Source organism: Morus notabilis, unplaced genomic scaffold, assembly GCF_000414095.1.
Source record: "Morus notabilis unplaced genomic scaffold, ASM41409v2 Scaffold225, whole genome shotgun sequence".
In the NCBI taxonomy this organism is placed as follows: domain Eukaryota; kingdom Viridiplantae; phylum Streptophyta; class Magnoliopsida; order Rosales; family Moraceae; genus Morus; species Morus notabilis.
In genome coordinates this window covers 50,339-64,191 of record NW_010357850.1, presented here as the reverse complement: position 1 = coordinate 64,191, position 13,853 = coordinate 50,339, and the positions used below count along the sequence as shown (strand labels likewise).

The following is a 13,853-nucleotide window of genomic DNA, read 5'->3' as shown; positions in this document are numbered from 1 at the left end:
TAATTTGTAAATATGTATTTACTTTTTACATTGTATTTGTAATTTAATAAACAATGTAAGTTTGTACAATTTGTAATTCGTCACAAAATGATTGCACTCTTTTTTCCTTGCCAAGTTTTTATCCCAATTGGGTTTTTCTTGGTAAGATTTTTTATGAGGCAATCATGAATTACAAATTTAAAAATTAATAAAGAAATAATTTTTTTATATAGTTCGTGTGTTCATTTCAAATGTAATATATATATAAATTGTAAAACTAATATATATATAAATAACTTAATATTAAAAAAAAGTTTAAAAAATTCGGGCAATTCGGGCGGGCTCGGGCCGCCGAATACAAGCCCGCGGCCCGTTCAAGGTGAAATTTGGGCTCGGGCGGGCGGCCCCAAAATCTCGGGCGGGTCGGGTTCGGGCTCGGGCAAATCCTCGGGTTTTTCGGGCGGTCGCGGGCGGCCCGTCCAAAGTTCCAGCACTAGTTTCAACTAGTATTTAAAAAAGTAAAACAAAAAACAAGAAAAAGTAAAAGCAAAAGCAAAAAATTAGAGACTGGCTTGTGACCCAAAGGATGTAAAAAAACAAAAAAGCAAGCATTGCAAAAGGAAAAAAATGAAAAAGAAATGAGAAAAAAATAAAAAGCAACAAGCAAAAAATAGGAGGCTGATACGTTAGAGAAGGAGTAAGGATTCGCTCTTTTAAGTACGTAGTAATATTAAAACGTGCTCAGCACGTTACTACATATTAAAATTTGATTTATACATCAATTTAAATGTTTTTGAGTTCCTTCCATAATTTTTTATAATTCTGATAAAAAAATAAACCTATCTTGATTGTGGCAGCTTCGATTAGAAAAGATATTTAAAAATGTCACATAGATAATAATATTTTAGAAGGTCATAATAAAAGAAAATATCTAAATTGAGATGATCTCCACGTCACCTTACAGAAGAAAAAAACAATTTAAAAATATATATAATATTTTTTAGATTAAAAAGAATATAAGGTTGCAATGGGAAAAAGAATAAAAGAAAAATGATGAAGAAGCAAAAAAAAAAAAAAAAAAAAAAAAAAGGAAAAAAAAAAAAAAAAAAAAAAAAAAAAAAGAAAGGAAAAATGAAAAAAAGCTAAACTTAAAAAAAAAGTTAAGCAAAAGAAAATAAAAGAAGTAAGGTGAGAGGGCCACGTGGCGCATGGTGGAGTAAGGTCTTGCCTCATTTACAAATTGTATGTATAAATATGCTAGTTGAACCATATGCTACGCACATGAGAAATAACTTGTAAGTTTGATCTCGTTAAAATACGTGTGCCGTGTTTGGAATTGTTTTTGTTTTTATTTTTCACGTTTTTTGAGAAAAAAAATGAAAACGATTCCAAAACGGCGTTTGACACAATTAAAGATAAAAAACGGAAATGAAAACGATTTTTTAGTTTAGTGTAAAATGGGAGAGAAATGAAAAGTGACTTTTAGTCGTTTTTCATTTTTTATTTTCGTTTTCTCCTCTCTTGAGCAGAGAGAGAGAGATATTAATGGGTTTTTTTTATACTTAAAACAATCTCTTGATAAAACTTCCAAACTCATTTTCAACAATGATTTCTGTTTGAGATTGGAAACGTTTTCATTTCTATTTTCATACAAAAATAAAATCATTTTGGAACGAGTTCCAAACGCACCTGTGGTCTCCTTAGAAGTCAAGTTCATTACTTGGACCAATAGGAGGAAGAAAAGTATTTAAAAAGAATCACATTGAAAAAGAATGAATGTTATATAGGGGTTTTGATAAAAAAAAAATAAATAGAGAGACAGTTGAAGGTATTTCAAAGAAGAATATCATAAATAAAAAATGAACCGTAAAAAAAATGTTAGGAGAAAAAAAAAGACAATTAGCAAAAGAAAAAAATAATAAAAAAAAGTTAGAAAAAGAAAGCAAAAACAGAGGAAAGGCTAAACAATAATTAAAGTTATATATAAGTTTTGACAAAAAAAAAAAAATTAGGGATATATATGAAAAGAATTATTTGAATTAAAAGAAAGTATTTTAAAGGGATATTGTAAAAAAAAAAAAGAATTGTCAAAGAATATTAGGGGTAAAAAAGATAATAAGCAAACGAAAAAGAAGAAAAAATAAGAAATTTTAAAAAAGAAAGGAGAAATAGAGGAAAAGTTATAAAAAAGAGAAGGAAAAGAGAAGAAGAAGTGGCCTTCTTTGTAGTCAAGTCTACTTGACTGTTTTTATATACATTAGAGATTATATTGGATATGTAGATAGCCGTTAAAAGATTAAACTATAAAAGAGTTCATGGCAAAGTAAAAAAAAAACTTTAAAAAAATAAGATTAGAAAAAAAAACAAAACACACTTAAAAAAAAAAAACTCTAACATCCACAAAATAAAAAAGATAAAAGAATAGAACATTTAAAATATTTTAAAAAATAAAGATAGAAAAAAAGAAAAAAAAAGAGGAGTTTGGGGGAAGGGGAGGGAAGCAGGGAAGGACTACCATATGGCAACCTGGGAAGTTCTCTATGAGAGCGTTGTAGAAAAAAGAACAAGTATGAAGATAACTTTTGATATAATATGAGTTACACGGAAATTAATTAAGTGATGACACATTTGAAAAAAAAATTATTTTAACCATTGATAAAATATAAAAGTAAGAACACATGCGAATTATATTACTTTCATAGGAGTGAATTGCGGGAAAAAATGTACATACATACACAATTAAATTGTAAAAAAATTCACAAAATAAAAAATAAAAAACAACACATTTAAAAAAATAAAAAAGAAAGAAAGAAAGATAGAAAAAAAAGAGTACTCGGCTCTTTTATGTACTATTACGTTAGATGTTAGATGTATAGATGAATATAGATAAAGATAAAGACAACTTTTGATATTAATAAAAGTTATACGGAAAACTCCCTTAATAAAAATTACACGGAAAATAATTAAATAAGAATATATTTAAAAAAATTATTTTATCATTAGCAAAAAACTTAAATAGAAACACATGTGAAAGAAATTACTTTCATAGGAGTACAGTGAGAGAAAAATATATTTTAAGAAACACAAATAAAAATTTAAAATGTGAGAAATAACTTTCATAGGAGTAAAGTGAAAAAAATATATTTTTGAAGAACACACTTGAAAAATTAAAATGTAAGAAAACATCCACAGACTAAAAAATAAAAAGCAAAGGACTTAAAAGGAAAAGAAAGTATTTAAAAAAATCACATTGAAAAAGAATTAAAGTTATATAAGAGTTTTAAAAAAATCTTAAGTAAGAAGAAATTCGAAAGGAGTTATTGTAATTAAAAGAAAGTGAGCAAAAGAAAGTATTTTAAAGAAGAATATTGTAAAAGAAATAAACAGTCAAAGAATGTTCAGAAAAAAGAGGCAATAAGCAAATGAAAAGAAGAAAAAATAAAAAGAAATTTAGAAAAGGAGAAAAAGAGGAAAGGTTTAAATAGAAAAAATTAAGATTTTTTGATAATAAAAAGAATTAATATTATATAGGAGTGTAGAAAATAGCAATTGACTCTTTAAGATAACTATAAAAATAATTTTAAATATGATAGAAATTACATAGAAAATAATTAAGTAGGGACCCGTTTGAATAAAATTATTTTAACTGTTGACAAATTAAAATTAATGTAAATACATGTGAAAGAAATTATTTTCATAACAATAAATTGGGAAAAATATATTTTTAAAGAGCACACGCAAAAGTTAAACAATAAGAAATTATTTTAATAAAAGTAAAGTGAAAAAAAAATTTATAAACACACATGAAAAATTAAATTGTAAAAAAAATTCACAAATTTAATGAAAGTATAACATTTAAAAGATAAAAAAGTAAAGGATGGAAGAAAAGCGGGAAAAAAAGAGAGGAATAAGAGGAAGAACTGCCACGTGGTATCCTTAAATAGAAGTATTAGAGCAAGGGCTTTAACCCTTTTATGTATTGTTAGGCTAGATGTATAAATATAGATAACTATATTAGTTAAAAGAATATTAATTAAGAGAAAAAAATAAAAATCTAGACCAATACACTGTAAAGATAAGTTTAATAATTTTTTTTTTAAAAAATAATCTAATAATTCAAATAAAAGGACCTATCGGTAACTAAAAAGAACATGTGTTGCCGTAAGAATTTCTTTACTTCAATACGTACAAAACGAGAAAGCAAGTATTTGAAAGTACTTCATAAAAAGAAAAACAACTAAGGCATTTGATAAAAAAGGAAAAAAGTTAACAAATTAAATATTTTAAAAGCAAAAAGAAATAAAAAATTAGAAAAAGTAAAAATATAAAGTAAAAATTGGGAGATTGGCATGTAGCCCAAAGGATGTAAAATTAAAAAAAGCAACCATCGAAAAAAAAGAAAGAACTTAGAAAGAAAAACTAAAAGTAAAAAATATGAGATTGACACATGACAGAAGGAGTAGCGAGGAGTAAACTCTCTTTGGCTATTAAAGTGTATATAGAAAATTATACGAGTCAATAGGCATTAATTAAGAATAAAAGTAAAAATTTAAATTCATACATTCTAAAAATAAATTTAACAATATTCTCTTAAAAATTTAATCGTTAAAATTAGAAAGCGAAACTAAAAACAAAAGGTAAAAAATAGAGGCTGACACATGAAAGGAGAGGGGTGTAAACTCTTTTTGCCTCTTTTAAGTTTAGTATTTCTGTATTTGTATAAATAGATATAGATTTCTCAAAATTTTTTTTTCCCTCGTTTGAAATTGTGCATGAGACTTTCATTTTGTGCGGGTCCTTAATGATAAAAGAGGAAATAACTCTTTTTTTTTTCTTTCCCCTTTTGGTAATTTTCACTGCATGTTTAAAGACCAACATTTGATTTATGAAAGGGATTACTAATCCTTATCTTTTTCGAGGAATCTAGGTCTCTCCCTTCCATTTTAAAAGACCCATGGTATTTGTTACTGCACAATCTTGTCATGTTAACAACTAATAAGCTAAAAAATTAGTAACTACTGTCAAAATAGTTTGTTTATTTTCTAATACCAGGGCAAAGCCTCGAACATGCCAAGATGCCACTCAAAAGAAAAGAAAAAAAAAAAAAAACAGAAACAGAAAGGGGAATTGGAAGTATAAAATATTCTACCAATGCCCACCTGATATGCTTCAATCAATCTCATATATATATATATATATATATTTTAAAAAAGTGCTTACTATTATTGCCATGTTAATAACTAATAAGCTAAAAAGTTATTATTATTATTATTGAGATACTTTCTTTATCTTTTGACATTATTTTTTAAAAGATAGAAATTACACTCAATTAAGACCGTTTTCTTATTTGAATTTTATATATTTAAATTATAAATCATAAATATTCGAGAAAATTTTACAGATCTTTATCCTTGCATAATCTCGATTTCGTAAAAACTCTCTCAAGTTTTTTTACTTATGTTTATGAGTACGGTCGACCTCACACTCATATTTAATACTTCTTTTAACAGCCGACCTAAAAAGTTAAAACTACTGATGTGATTTTTAAGGTTAAGTTGTCTTTAATTATTAAATGGACTTCTTTATCGCTTATGGGTGTTATCCTTACTCTATTTATTTATTTATTTATTTATTTATTTATTACTTTTAGGGTCTTATCCTTACTCTATAACAACTAATAGGTTAAAAAAAAAAGTAACTACTGTTATAATTAGTACGTTTAATTTCTAAGACCGGGCTAAAGCCTCGAACGTGCCAAGATGCCACTCAAGAAAGACAAAAAAAAAAAAGAGAAATAGTATAAAATAGGCCAATATAAAAAGTTTAAAAAAGTATATAACCTAATTTTTAGTTATAAAAATTAATAGGCCATAACTTATTAAGTTATGGTTCATAATTAGATAAGTTATGGACAAACTTGTCAAGTTATGGTTTATAACCAGACAAATTATGGACAATTATGGATAATAACTTGTCAAGTTATGGTTCATAACTAGACACGTTATAGACGAAAACAGTAATTTAGCCTATTTATTAACTTATGTAAACTATTGGCCTATTAATTTTAATTCATCTCAAATCTTGACCTATTTTCCTCTTTTTCTAAAAAAAAAACCGACGCATAAAGGGGAATTGGAAGTATCAAAAAGTCTACCAATGCCCACTTGATTTGCTTCAATCAATCTCATATATATATATATATATATTTTTTTTTTTTTAAATCATTACTATTATTGGGAGAAGGTATGATAACACATAAATACATATAAATAATGTCTTTGTGGAGCTCATGAAGCATAGTCTAATCTAAACATGCTCAATCAAAGATTTCACTATTAAGTTCATATAAACTCACTCAGTCTCTCACACTTCCAATTCTGTCCCCTAATTTCATGCCACGTGTAACCATTCAAATCCAAAGGGCACCAAACTTCCATTAGTGACAATAACATTTTTGTCCTAATATATTGCATAATGCCACGCTTAACCAGCCTGTGCTCACAAACTACATACTAAGGGCCCGTTTAGTTCGCTGATTCGAGTTTTTAATTCGAGTTGAGATTTGATTTTATGTGAGAGCTTTTTACTGTAGCAAAAAAGTTAGATGTGATTGTTTGTGAGAGCTTTTTACTGTAGCAAAACTCAAATTCTAAACTCGAATCAACGAAATGAACGGGGCCTAAACCACCATGACAAATTGTTCCAAACCCCATGTGACCCCATCTCATTCCCTTGATCCAAATTCCAAAATCTAATGGAGAAATACATAAATACCACTAAATTGGTGCCATATTTCAATTCATGCCACCTAGTGGCATAAACTTTAGATTTATGTTATTAAATTTGACAGAAAAATTCTTGGATTTTGGTGTCATGTCATATTATTTCTTCAAGAAATGATATTAATTTAAAAAAAAATGCTTAAGGATACTATTAGTGTTAAGCAATATTATCTAATAAAAGGTTAGGCCCCACCTGTGGATGCCACAACATGAGATTCATTTTCTATTAAATAATAGTACTTAACACCACCAGTGTCCTATAATATTGCTCATTAATTTATTGTAATTTTTCTATTTCAAAGCCATATAAAAAGCACTTCTCTCCGCATCTTGCAAAACCATTGTTGGTAATAAAAATGGGGAGAGGCCAAATTCTCTTGCTATGTTCCTTAAGTCTTTGCATTGGCCTAGCTTTTGCGGACTGGAACATTTTGAACCAGAGAACAAAGATTAATGGCCTCAAAATCTCCTTGAAGAACTACTGTGAGGCTTGGAGGATGAATGTTGAGCTGCACAATATTCGAGATTTCGATGTTGTGCCTGAAGAATGTGTTGGTTACACTAGGAAATATATGAATCCGACTCAGTACAAGGTTGACTCCGAGAGGACAATTCTGGAATCTACTGTTTATCTTAGCACAAGTTGTGGCTTGAAGAATGATGGCAAAGATGCTTGGATTTTTGATATTGATGACACACTCCTTTCCACTGTGCCATTCTATAAGAAAAACGGTTTTGGGTAATTCTTCTTCTTCTTCTTCTCCTTTTTTTTATTTTTTATTTTTTTTTTATATATTAAGGTTTTAATGGTGGCACTTGATATGTTTAGATAATAGACTACTTTCATTTTCTATTTTTCTTTTTTGGTGTTTTATAAGTTTGATAACTTTATACTTCAATATTAAAGGTGAAACTGAGTCACTATCATAATAATTATTCTGTGTTTTTAAAATATATTATACTAATCACTATGGATATTAAGGTCTTATTTGTTAAGTCTTCATTTTTGATAATTAGGTATACTAATAAGACTTTTATTCATGTTTTTTTTTAAGGTGGTTTATTTTTTTTTATTTTCATTTTTGTGTTGAATGTGAATTTAATAAAAAATATTTTATATTCCACTATCAAAAGATGGTGGATGTGCAGTTGCTGCTAAACGAAATGACCTCTATAATCATTGTTTTTCACTTTCCAAATATTTTCCAAAGAAGAAAGAAAACAGAAAAATTTATAAAGGTCACTTTCCTAATGACCGAGTTGAATTTGTGGACCACATTGTGCAGTTGGTTGAGTAAAGCAAATTTTGTTTTTGGTCACAGGGGATGAACTGAAGACTGTACAGGAGTACAAAGCTGAAGCTAGAAAACAGTTGATTAGCCAAGGATACAGAATTTGGGGAATTCTGGGAGACCAATATAGCAGCATTGAAGGGATTCCTAGCGTAAAGAGAACATTTGAGCTTCCAAATCCTTTGTACTATGTTTCTTGATAAAATTCTTTTATGTCGTTGAAAATTAGTCTGCAATATTTTGTCCAAACATTCTATTCCCTAATAAAATGGCCCTATTCTTGATTCTGAATAAAATATAGTACATCTTCAAAACAAAGCAAGCTGATTTTGAAAGATATTTATTTACCATATAAACTTTTAGCTGATCATGAACTTCATGATAGTCAAAGAGAGTTAAAACTTACAAAAGCAGCTAATAACCAACCTATTTGAACATAAGCAAAATAAAAAAGCTAAAATGGTCCTGACTCCAACCTTGGAAGATCAAACAAAGACCTTCCTTGCAATTATTCACTGCCACATACTTTGACACACTACACCATCTCTACACAAAAAAGTTTGGATATTTCAGCCCATCTTAGCCTCACCACCGAGATTCATCTTAGCACAATACTCGAACAAACTTCCATCGAAGGCACGCCTGACGGCTTCTTTAGACAGAAAGCCCTCTTCATCCCTGGCAAGAACATACAACACTCCCCACTCCATCTTGCTTGCAATCCTGCAATTACAATGGCGGAGCCAGATAATTTTTTAATCACGATATGAAAGGCGAAAGAAATAATTGGTGTATAGTTGATAGTTTTACTAGAGGTATACATATTGTTAAATGATGAGACAACTATAAGTTTCTGATTTGATTAGGTAAGAAACTTTCAAGCGTTGAACACCAAGGCGGACCGGACCGTATACCATTTGCAGTTTCAAAGTAAAATATTAAGAGCTTGAAATACATATATACCAGCCAAAGGGATCAAATGCAAGCCGGTTTCCCTCTGTCATGTCCCAGAGCTCTCCAAATGTTAACTTGTCAGGCACAGTCATAGCATATTTGCTAAATGTGTTCTCCAGATTTACTGGCACATACCTATTTAAATGGTGAAATCACACGAAAACAAAAATGGTCAGTTTATATTTTTACTTATAAATAAAAGCAGATCGATGGTGTCCTCACACCCCTTAGTGCGAGACCACAAGTGTAATAAAAAGGGGACCAGTCCGCGCTATCGTCGACAATATCGTCGACCAGTCCACGTTGTTGTGGACAATCCTTGAGAGGTTTATACACGTCAAATAGACAACCTTATCATTTGAGACAATCCTCACATGTCCACATATGTCAAATACACAAGCTCATTGTTTGAGAGGACTAGGTGCAGGCATCCTCATTAAGGCACGGATTCCGAATTCCTGTCCCTTGCCGCAAATTGAATTTGGTGTCCTCAATTATTTCCAATTATGTGGGTTAGCATATTATTGAGTCGAGTGTCATATATGTACCTTCCTTCCGTGTCATATGTTCCAGAATCACTACCGTGCTTGGCTTTGTGGATGTTCTGAATGTATATAGGCAGGAAAGGAGAAGGGAACCACCCCTAAAAATTATAAGCAACAACATTAATAAAAGCAAAAGAAAATAACTTTTTACCAAGCTCAAGATTTTTAATTTTCACAGGTCACAAATTAACTTACTGGCAGAGTAGGATAACTGAGTGCACCATTGATAATAATGGCCATGACAAGGGAGGCAATTACATTGAACCCAATAGCACGCAGGCCTTGATTAAACAAAGGCATCCAAATAAATTAAAGCATAACAAAAATAAGCGTTGCGGTATTATATGCTAAAAAATGTTAAAACTGAATAGTAATTGTTTACCAGCATAAGTTTCCCAAGGGTAGATGATACCATTGTCATCTTGGTCAAAAAAGGCAGCATGTTGCTGAAGAACACTCAGATTGTAGTGCCTGTGTCCTGGTGTTCCAGTTGGGTGGTATGTGTCTGGAGCAGTCAATGCTCTTGGCAGATCTGATTTTCATTTTCAGTTTCATATATATACATATACATACATTATATATATATATATTATAGGTATAAATATCAAAGAGAATATCAATGTATGTTGAGCTAAAATCTAGACACCCTTTACTATCAATAACTAGATGAGCTTTTATGTAGCATTGTTCTTGAAAAATAAGTTGAGAATACTTATAAAAGTTGTTTTTTTTCTTAAAATACACACGGCAAAAAGTAAATGGAAGAAATTAAAAACCATATTAGCTAATAGCAAAACAGACTTACTTAGTTTGAACCCCAGAAAACTTCAGTCAATAAATTCGACACCCAATTGATAAAATTACTAGAACTTTATATATGTTTGGGAAAAGATAAACAATACAATAGATGCAAAGTTATAGAAAGTAACAGAAAGTAGTTATGTGTGTGTGTGTGTTTATAAACTTACAAGGTTTTGGAAGAGTGGTTTCCAAGTCACTCCTGACCTTTCTCTCGGAAGTCACCGGAGCATAACGAGCTTCAGTTGCCAATGACTCATTTTCAAAAACTGCAGCCATGACTTTAGTTTCTCCAACTTCTTCTTTTGATTACTTTATCTAACTTATGTCTTGAACAAAATACAGCATTTGGGTGCAATAGTTCTGTAAGTTGTTGCCATAAAGAGTGCCAGCTAGTGAGAGCAGGAAGTAAGTGCGTGGCAAGCATGGCCTGTCGTGGCAAACTTGAGGACTGCATGGGAAAGTTCACGTGTGACGGTGATATCAAAACTTGGCAGTAAACGGGCTTTAACGTTATAACTTATCTATACCTTAATTTTTTAGAACTTCTCGGGCGGAGGCTTTGGGTCAGTTTTAATCATTAAATTTGATTAAAGTTACATATTAAATTAAAAAAAATATACAAAATGAACCGTTTATAATACAAATTTAACATTTTAAAAAATAAAAAATAATTAATAGTTTATTGTTTTTTATCCTACTCCCAAATTCTCGACGATATATTTTGAATTTATACGTTTTTTTTTGTCCTAAATGGTTTATTTTTTCTTTACAAGTTAATCTTTTAGTTTTTGTTCTTTTGTAAAAAGTAGCTTTCTTTTCTCCTTATTCTATAATACTTTTGTTAGAACGGGTGATGAGTTTTTACCGTGTTTTCTTATAAAATTGATTAAGGATTACCAAAGCAAAACACAAAAGCAGAGTAAATACCACGCAACGATTAAACGTGGTTCAGTCAAACCGACCTACATCCATGGGGCCACGCCCAGACATTAAGCAATCCACTAATAGGTAAAAAGTTACAGACACCAATCGAACTTAACCAACTCAAGACTCCCTCTTAACTATCGACGCCGCTGTGTCTAACACCCTAAGTGGCTAGCTTGGCGAGCACCACTCGACTTCAAACGCCTTCTTCTGAAAGCTCACAAAATCTTCTCTCAAAGAACGAAGACGATGGACGCTATATCTCTTCAACTTGTGCACGCTGTACTTTATCAGAATTTCGGTCCATCAGTTGATTCCTCGTGCAACAACCTTTTATTAACTGATCTAATTCAAAATCAGAATTTGTCTCAGAATCTGTAGTTACAGATAAGATAGTTATCAGTTTAAAATTCAAAACACGTAATCTGCTTCGTATATTCCAGTTTCAATTTTCTTGACCCAGATTCTCAGCACTCCAATCTCCTTTTAGATGATATCTTGATCTTCAAAATAAATTCATCATGAAATACGGTTTTGAATAAACCTTTTATTCAAACTAAAACAAAATCTTTAATAGATATTTGTTTCAATTTCAAATCCTGGTTTAAATCAAAATACCAACACAATCTTGATCTTTTCCACGAAATCCTTAGAGCCTTATCTTAATTCAAAACTGTGAAGCTGATTTCTTCTATTTGAATGAACCCAAAAGCTGATCTTCTTCTATTCGAACGAACCCAACAAATTCGAAAGACTAACTCCAGATTTTGTCAAAACGCACAGCATTACTTAAGGAACCAAACGACTCAAACAAAAGGTGTACGACATTTCTTGACACTTTAAAAATAAACAATCCAAACATGAAGCCCAACTAAGCCAACCAAAGCCCAAAACATAAAAAGAGAGTCAAAACGACCCACACGACTCAACAATCTCTTCCTTTGGCTTAGTTTGGCAAAGTTACACAACTATATCCAAGAGTACTCAAAGCAAACAAAGTGTTCAAGAAAATTACTAACTAATTGACCACGAAGCACATTACTCTCCCCCTAAGTTTGGCAAACAAAAAGCCAAAGATAAACTAGAAACTATTGGAATCCAAAATGACAAGCTGAAGAACATATCAAACCGGAGGATCAACAGCTGAGGAAGAGGGCACAAGCGACGAGGAAAGAAGTTGTGCCATTTGACTCCGCATATCATCTTGGAATTTGACCTGCATATCAACTAATTGCTTGATGTCACTCCCTGCTTTGTCTTGTAAAGCCCGTATAACATCCAGCTCAGTTTGCATCTTTACAGAACCCTTGTAGCAACACAAAGTTCTTGGTGCAGCCTGGACAAGTGGAAACAGGCCCTTCAGCAGCATGGGATGACTCCCCCTCAACATTAACAACACGAGGTCCACGAAATACCTTTGTGGACACCCCGAGAGGAGGCACCAGTGGAATCATCTTGTCTTTTTTCAGCAGAAAAGGGGCTTGAGAAACAAAAATCCTGTAAATGAGAGACGGGAAAGGAAGACCATGCAAGGTCGTGCGATCAACTGTAAACTGCACAATGTGATCAAAAACCACCTTTCCAAAATTGAAGACTTGTCCTGTGCCAACAAAATACAGAAACTTGGCAAGTTCCAGGGACATATTGTTTTTGTGAGATCTTGGAACCCAATTGTAAAGGCCAAGTTTATGCAGCATATAATATTTTGATGTCAGCACATAGGCTCGAAGAGCATTTGCCGTGGTCCAGTTGAAAGAACGTCCAGTCAATTCAGAGGCAATCTCATCAGGCCACACAACTATTGTAAACTCAACAAAATGCTCAAGTTTCAAAAAATCAGGACAATGACAGAGCTTGTTGATGAGAGTAGGAGAGAAATCCAATTCATTTCCTCGAATATAAATCTTGCCATAGACAGGAGAGCTAGCAATGGCAATGTTTGCTGACAGATTTGAGTAAAATTCATACACCAAATCTGGACTAAATTTGTTGGCAAGAGTGAGAAGTTCCCATTAGGCCTGAAGATTCAAGTAGATCAAGTATACCTGTATCTCTAAATTTGATAACATTGATGTTTCTTTTAGCGATGATTCCTCTAGATGACATGGTCACCCATACTTCCTCATTTATTTCAAAAAAGAACTTTAGGGAGTAAGCCTTAGAACGATCATACCCAAGTGAAAAGGAATGAAGATCAGCATCGTGATCTTGAGGAGCAGATGGATCTACTGGAGAAGAAGTAGATGCCATGGTACGGCTCTTGGATGGAGAGGCAGCAGATTGTGGGACAGACTTGAAAACGCTGACCTTGTGTTTCTTGTAGAGGGAACAGATGACGGGCGCCTTTGTGAACATTCTGGAGATGACTTATGGGGAGCATTGGGTTCTGGAATGGAGTCTTCGACAGAAACTTGTGGAGTATGGCCATCATGATCACAGATTGGTATGTCTGTAGGGACAGAATCAGGTACAGATGAAGTGCCCAATGACAATTTTCTGGATTTCTTGGACTTCTTGGTCTTGGAAATTTGTCGTGATCTTTTTCTTGAAGTTTTCTTGGAAATATCTCTAGCATT

At 31.6% G+C, this 13,853-nt stretch overlaps 2 protein-coding genes across 2 annotated transcripts; one reads left to right on the top strand and one right to left on the bottom strand.

Moving 5' to 3' along the window:
* The first annotated feature begins 7,117 nt into the window (after window positions 1-7,117).
* On the top strand, window positions 7,118-8,111 carry LOC21389160 (vegetative storage protein 2). The gene is made up of 2 exons (XM_024176456.1): window positions 7,118-7,500; window positions 8,084-8,111. The coding sequence occupies exons 1-2, from the start codon at window positions 7,118-7,120 to the stop codon at window positions 8,088-8,090; spliced, it is 390 nt and encodes a 129-aa protein (XP_024032224.1). The 3' UTR covers window positions 8,091-8,111.
* A 273-nt stretch (window positions 8,112-8,384) lies between these two features.
* Window positions 8,385-10,672, bottom strand: LOC21389159 (peroxygenase). Its single transcript, XM_010090909.2, has 6 exons — window positions 10,521-10,672; window positions 9,935-10,084; window positions 9,748-9,833; window positions 9,556-9,650; window positions 9,017-9,142; window positions 8,385-8,776 (listed from the first exon to the last, which is right to left on the bottom strand). The coding sequence occupies exons 1-6, from the start codon at window positions 10,627-10,629 to the stop codon at window positions 8,623-8,625; spliced, it is 720 nt and encodes a 239-aa protein (XP_010089211.1). The 5' UTR covers window positions 10,630-10,672; the 3' UTR covers window positions 8,385-8,622.
* Window positions 10,673-13,853: the final 3,181 nt, after the last annotated feature.

Bases quoted from the DNA above. Each gene is read 5' to 3' on its own strand.
- LOC21389160 (XM_024176456.1), top strand. From the start codon at position 7,118: ATGGGGAGAGGCCAAATTCTCTTGCTATGTTCCTTAAGTCTTTGCATT.
- LOC21389159 (XM_010090909.2), bottom strand. From the start codon at position 10,629: ATGGCTGCAGTTTTTGAAAATGAGTCATTGGCAACTGAAGCTCGTTAT. The intron at 10,085-10,520 runs GTAAGTTTATAA...AATGAAAATCAG, and splicing joins AACCACTCTTCCAAAACCTT to ATCTGCCAAGAGCATTGACT. The intron at 8,777-9,016 runs GTATATATGTAT...TTGTAATTGCAG, and splicing joins GCATTTGATCCCTTTGGCTG to GATTGCAAGCAAGATGGAGT.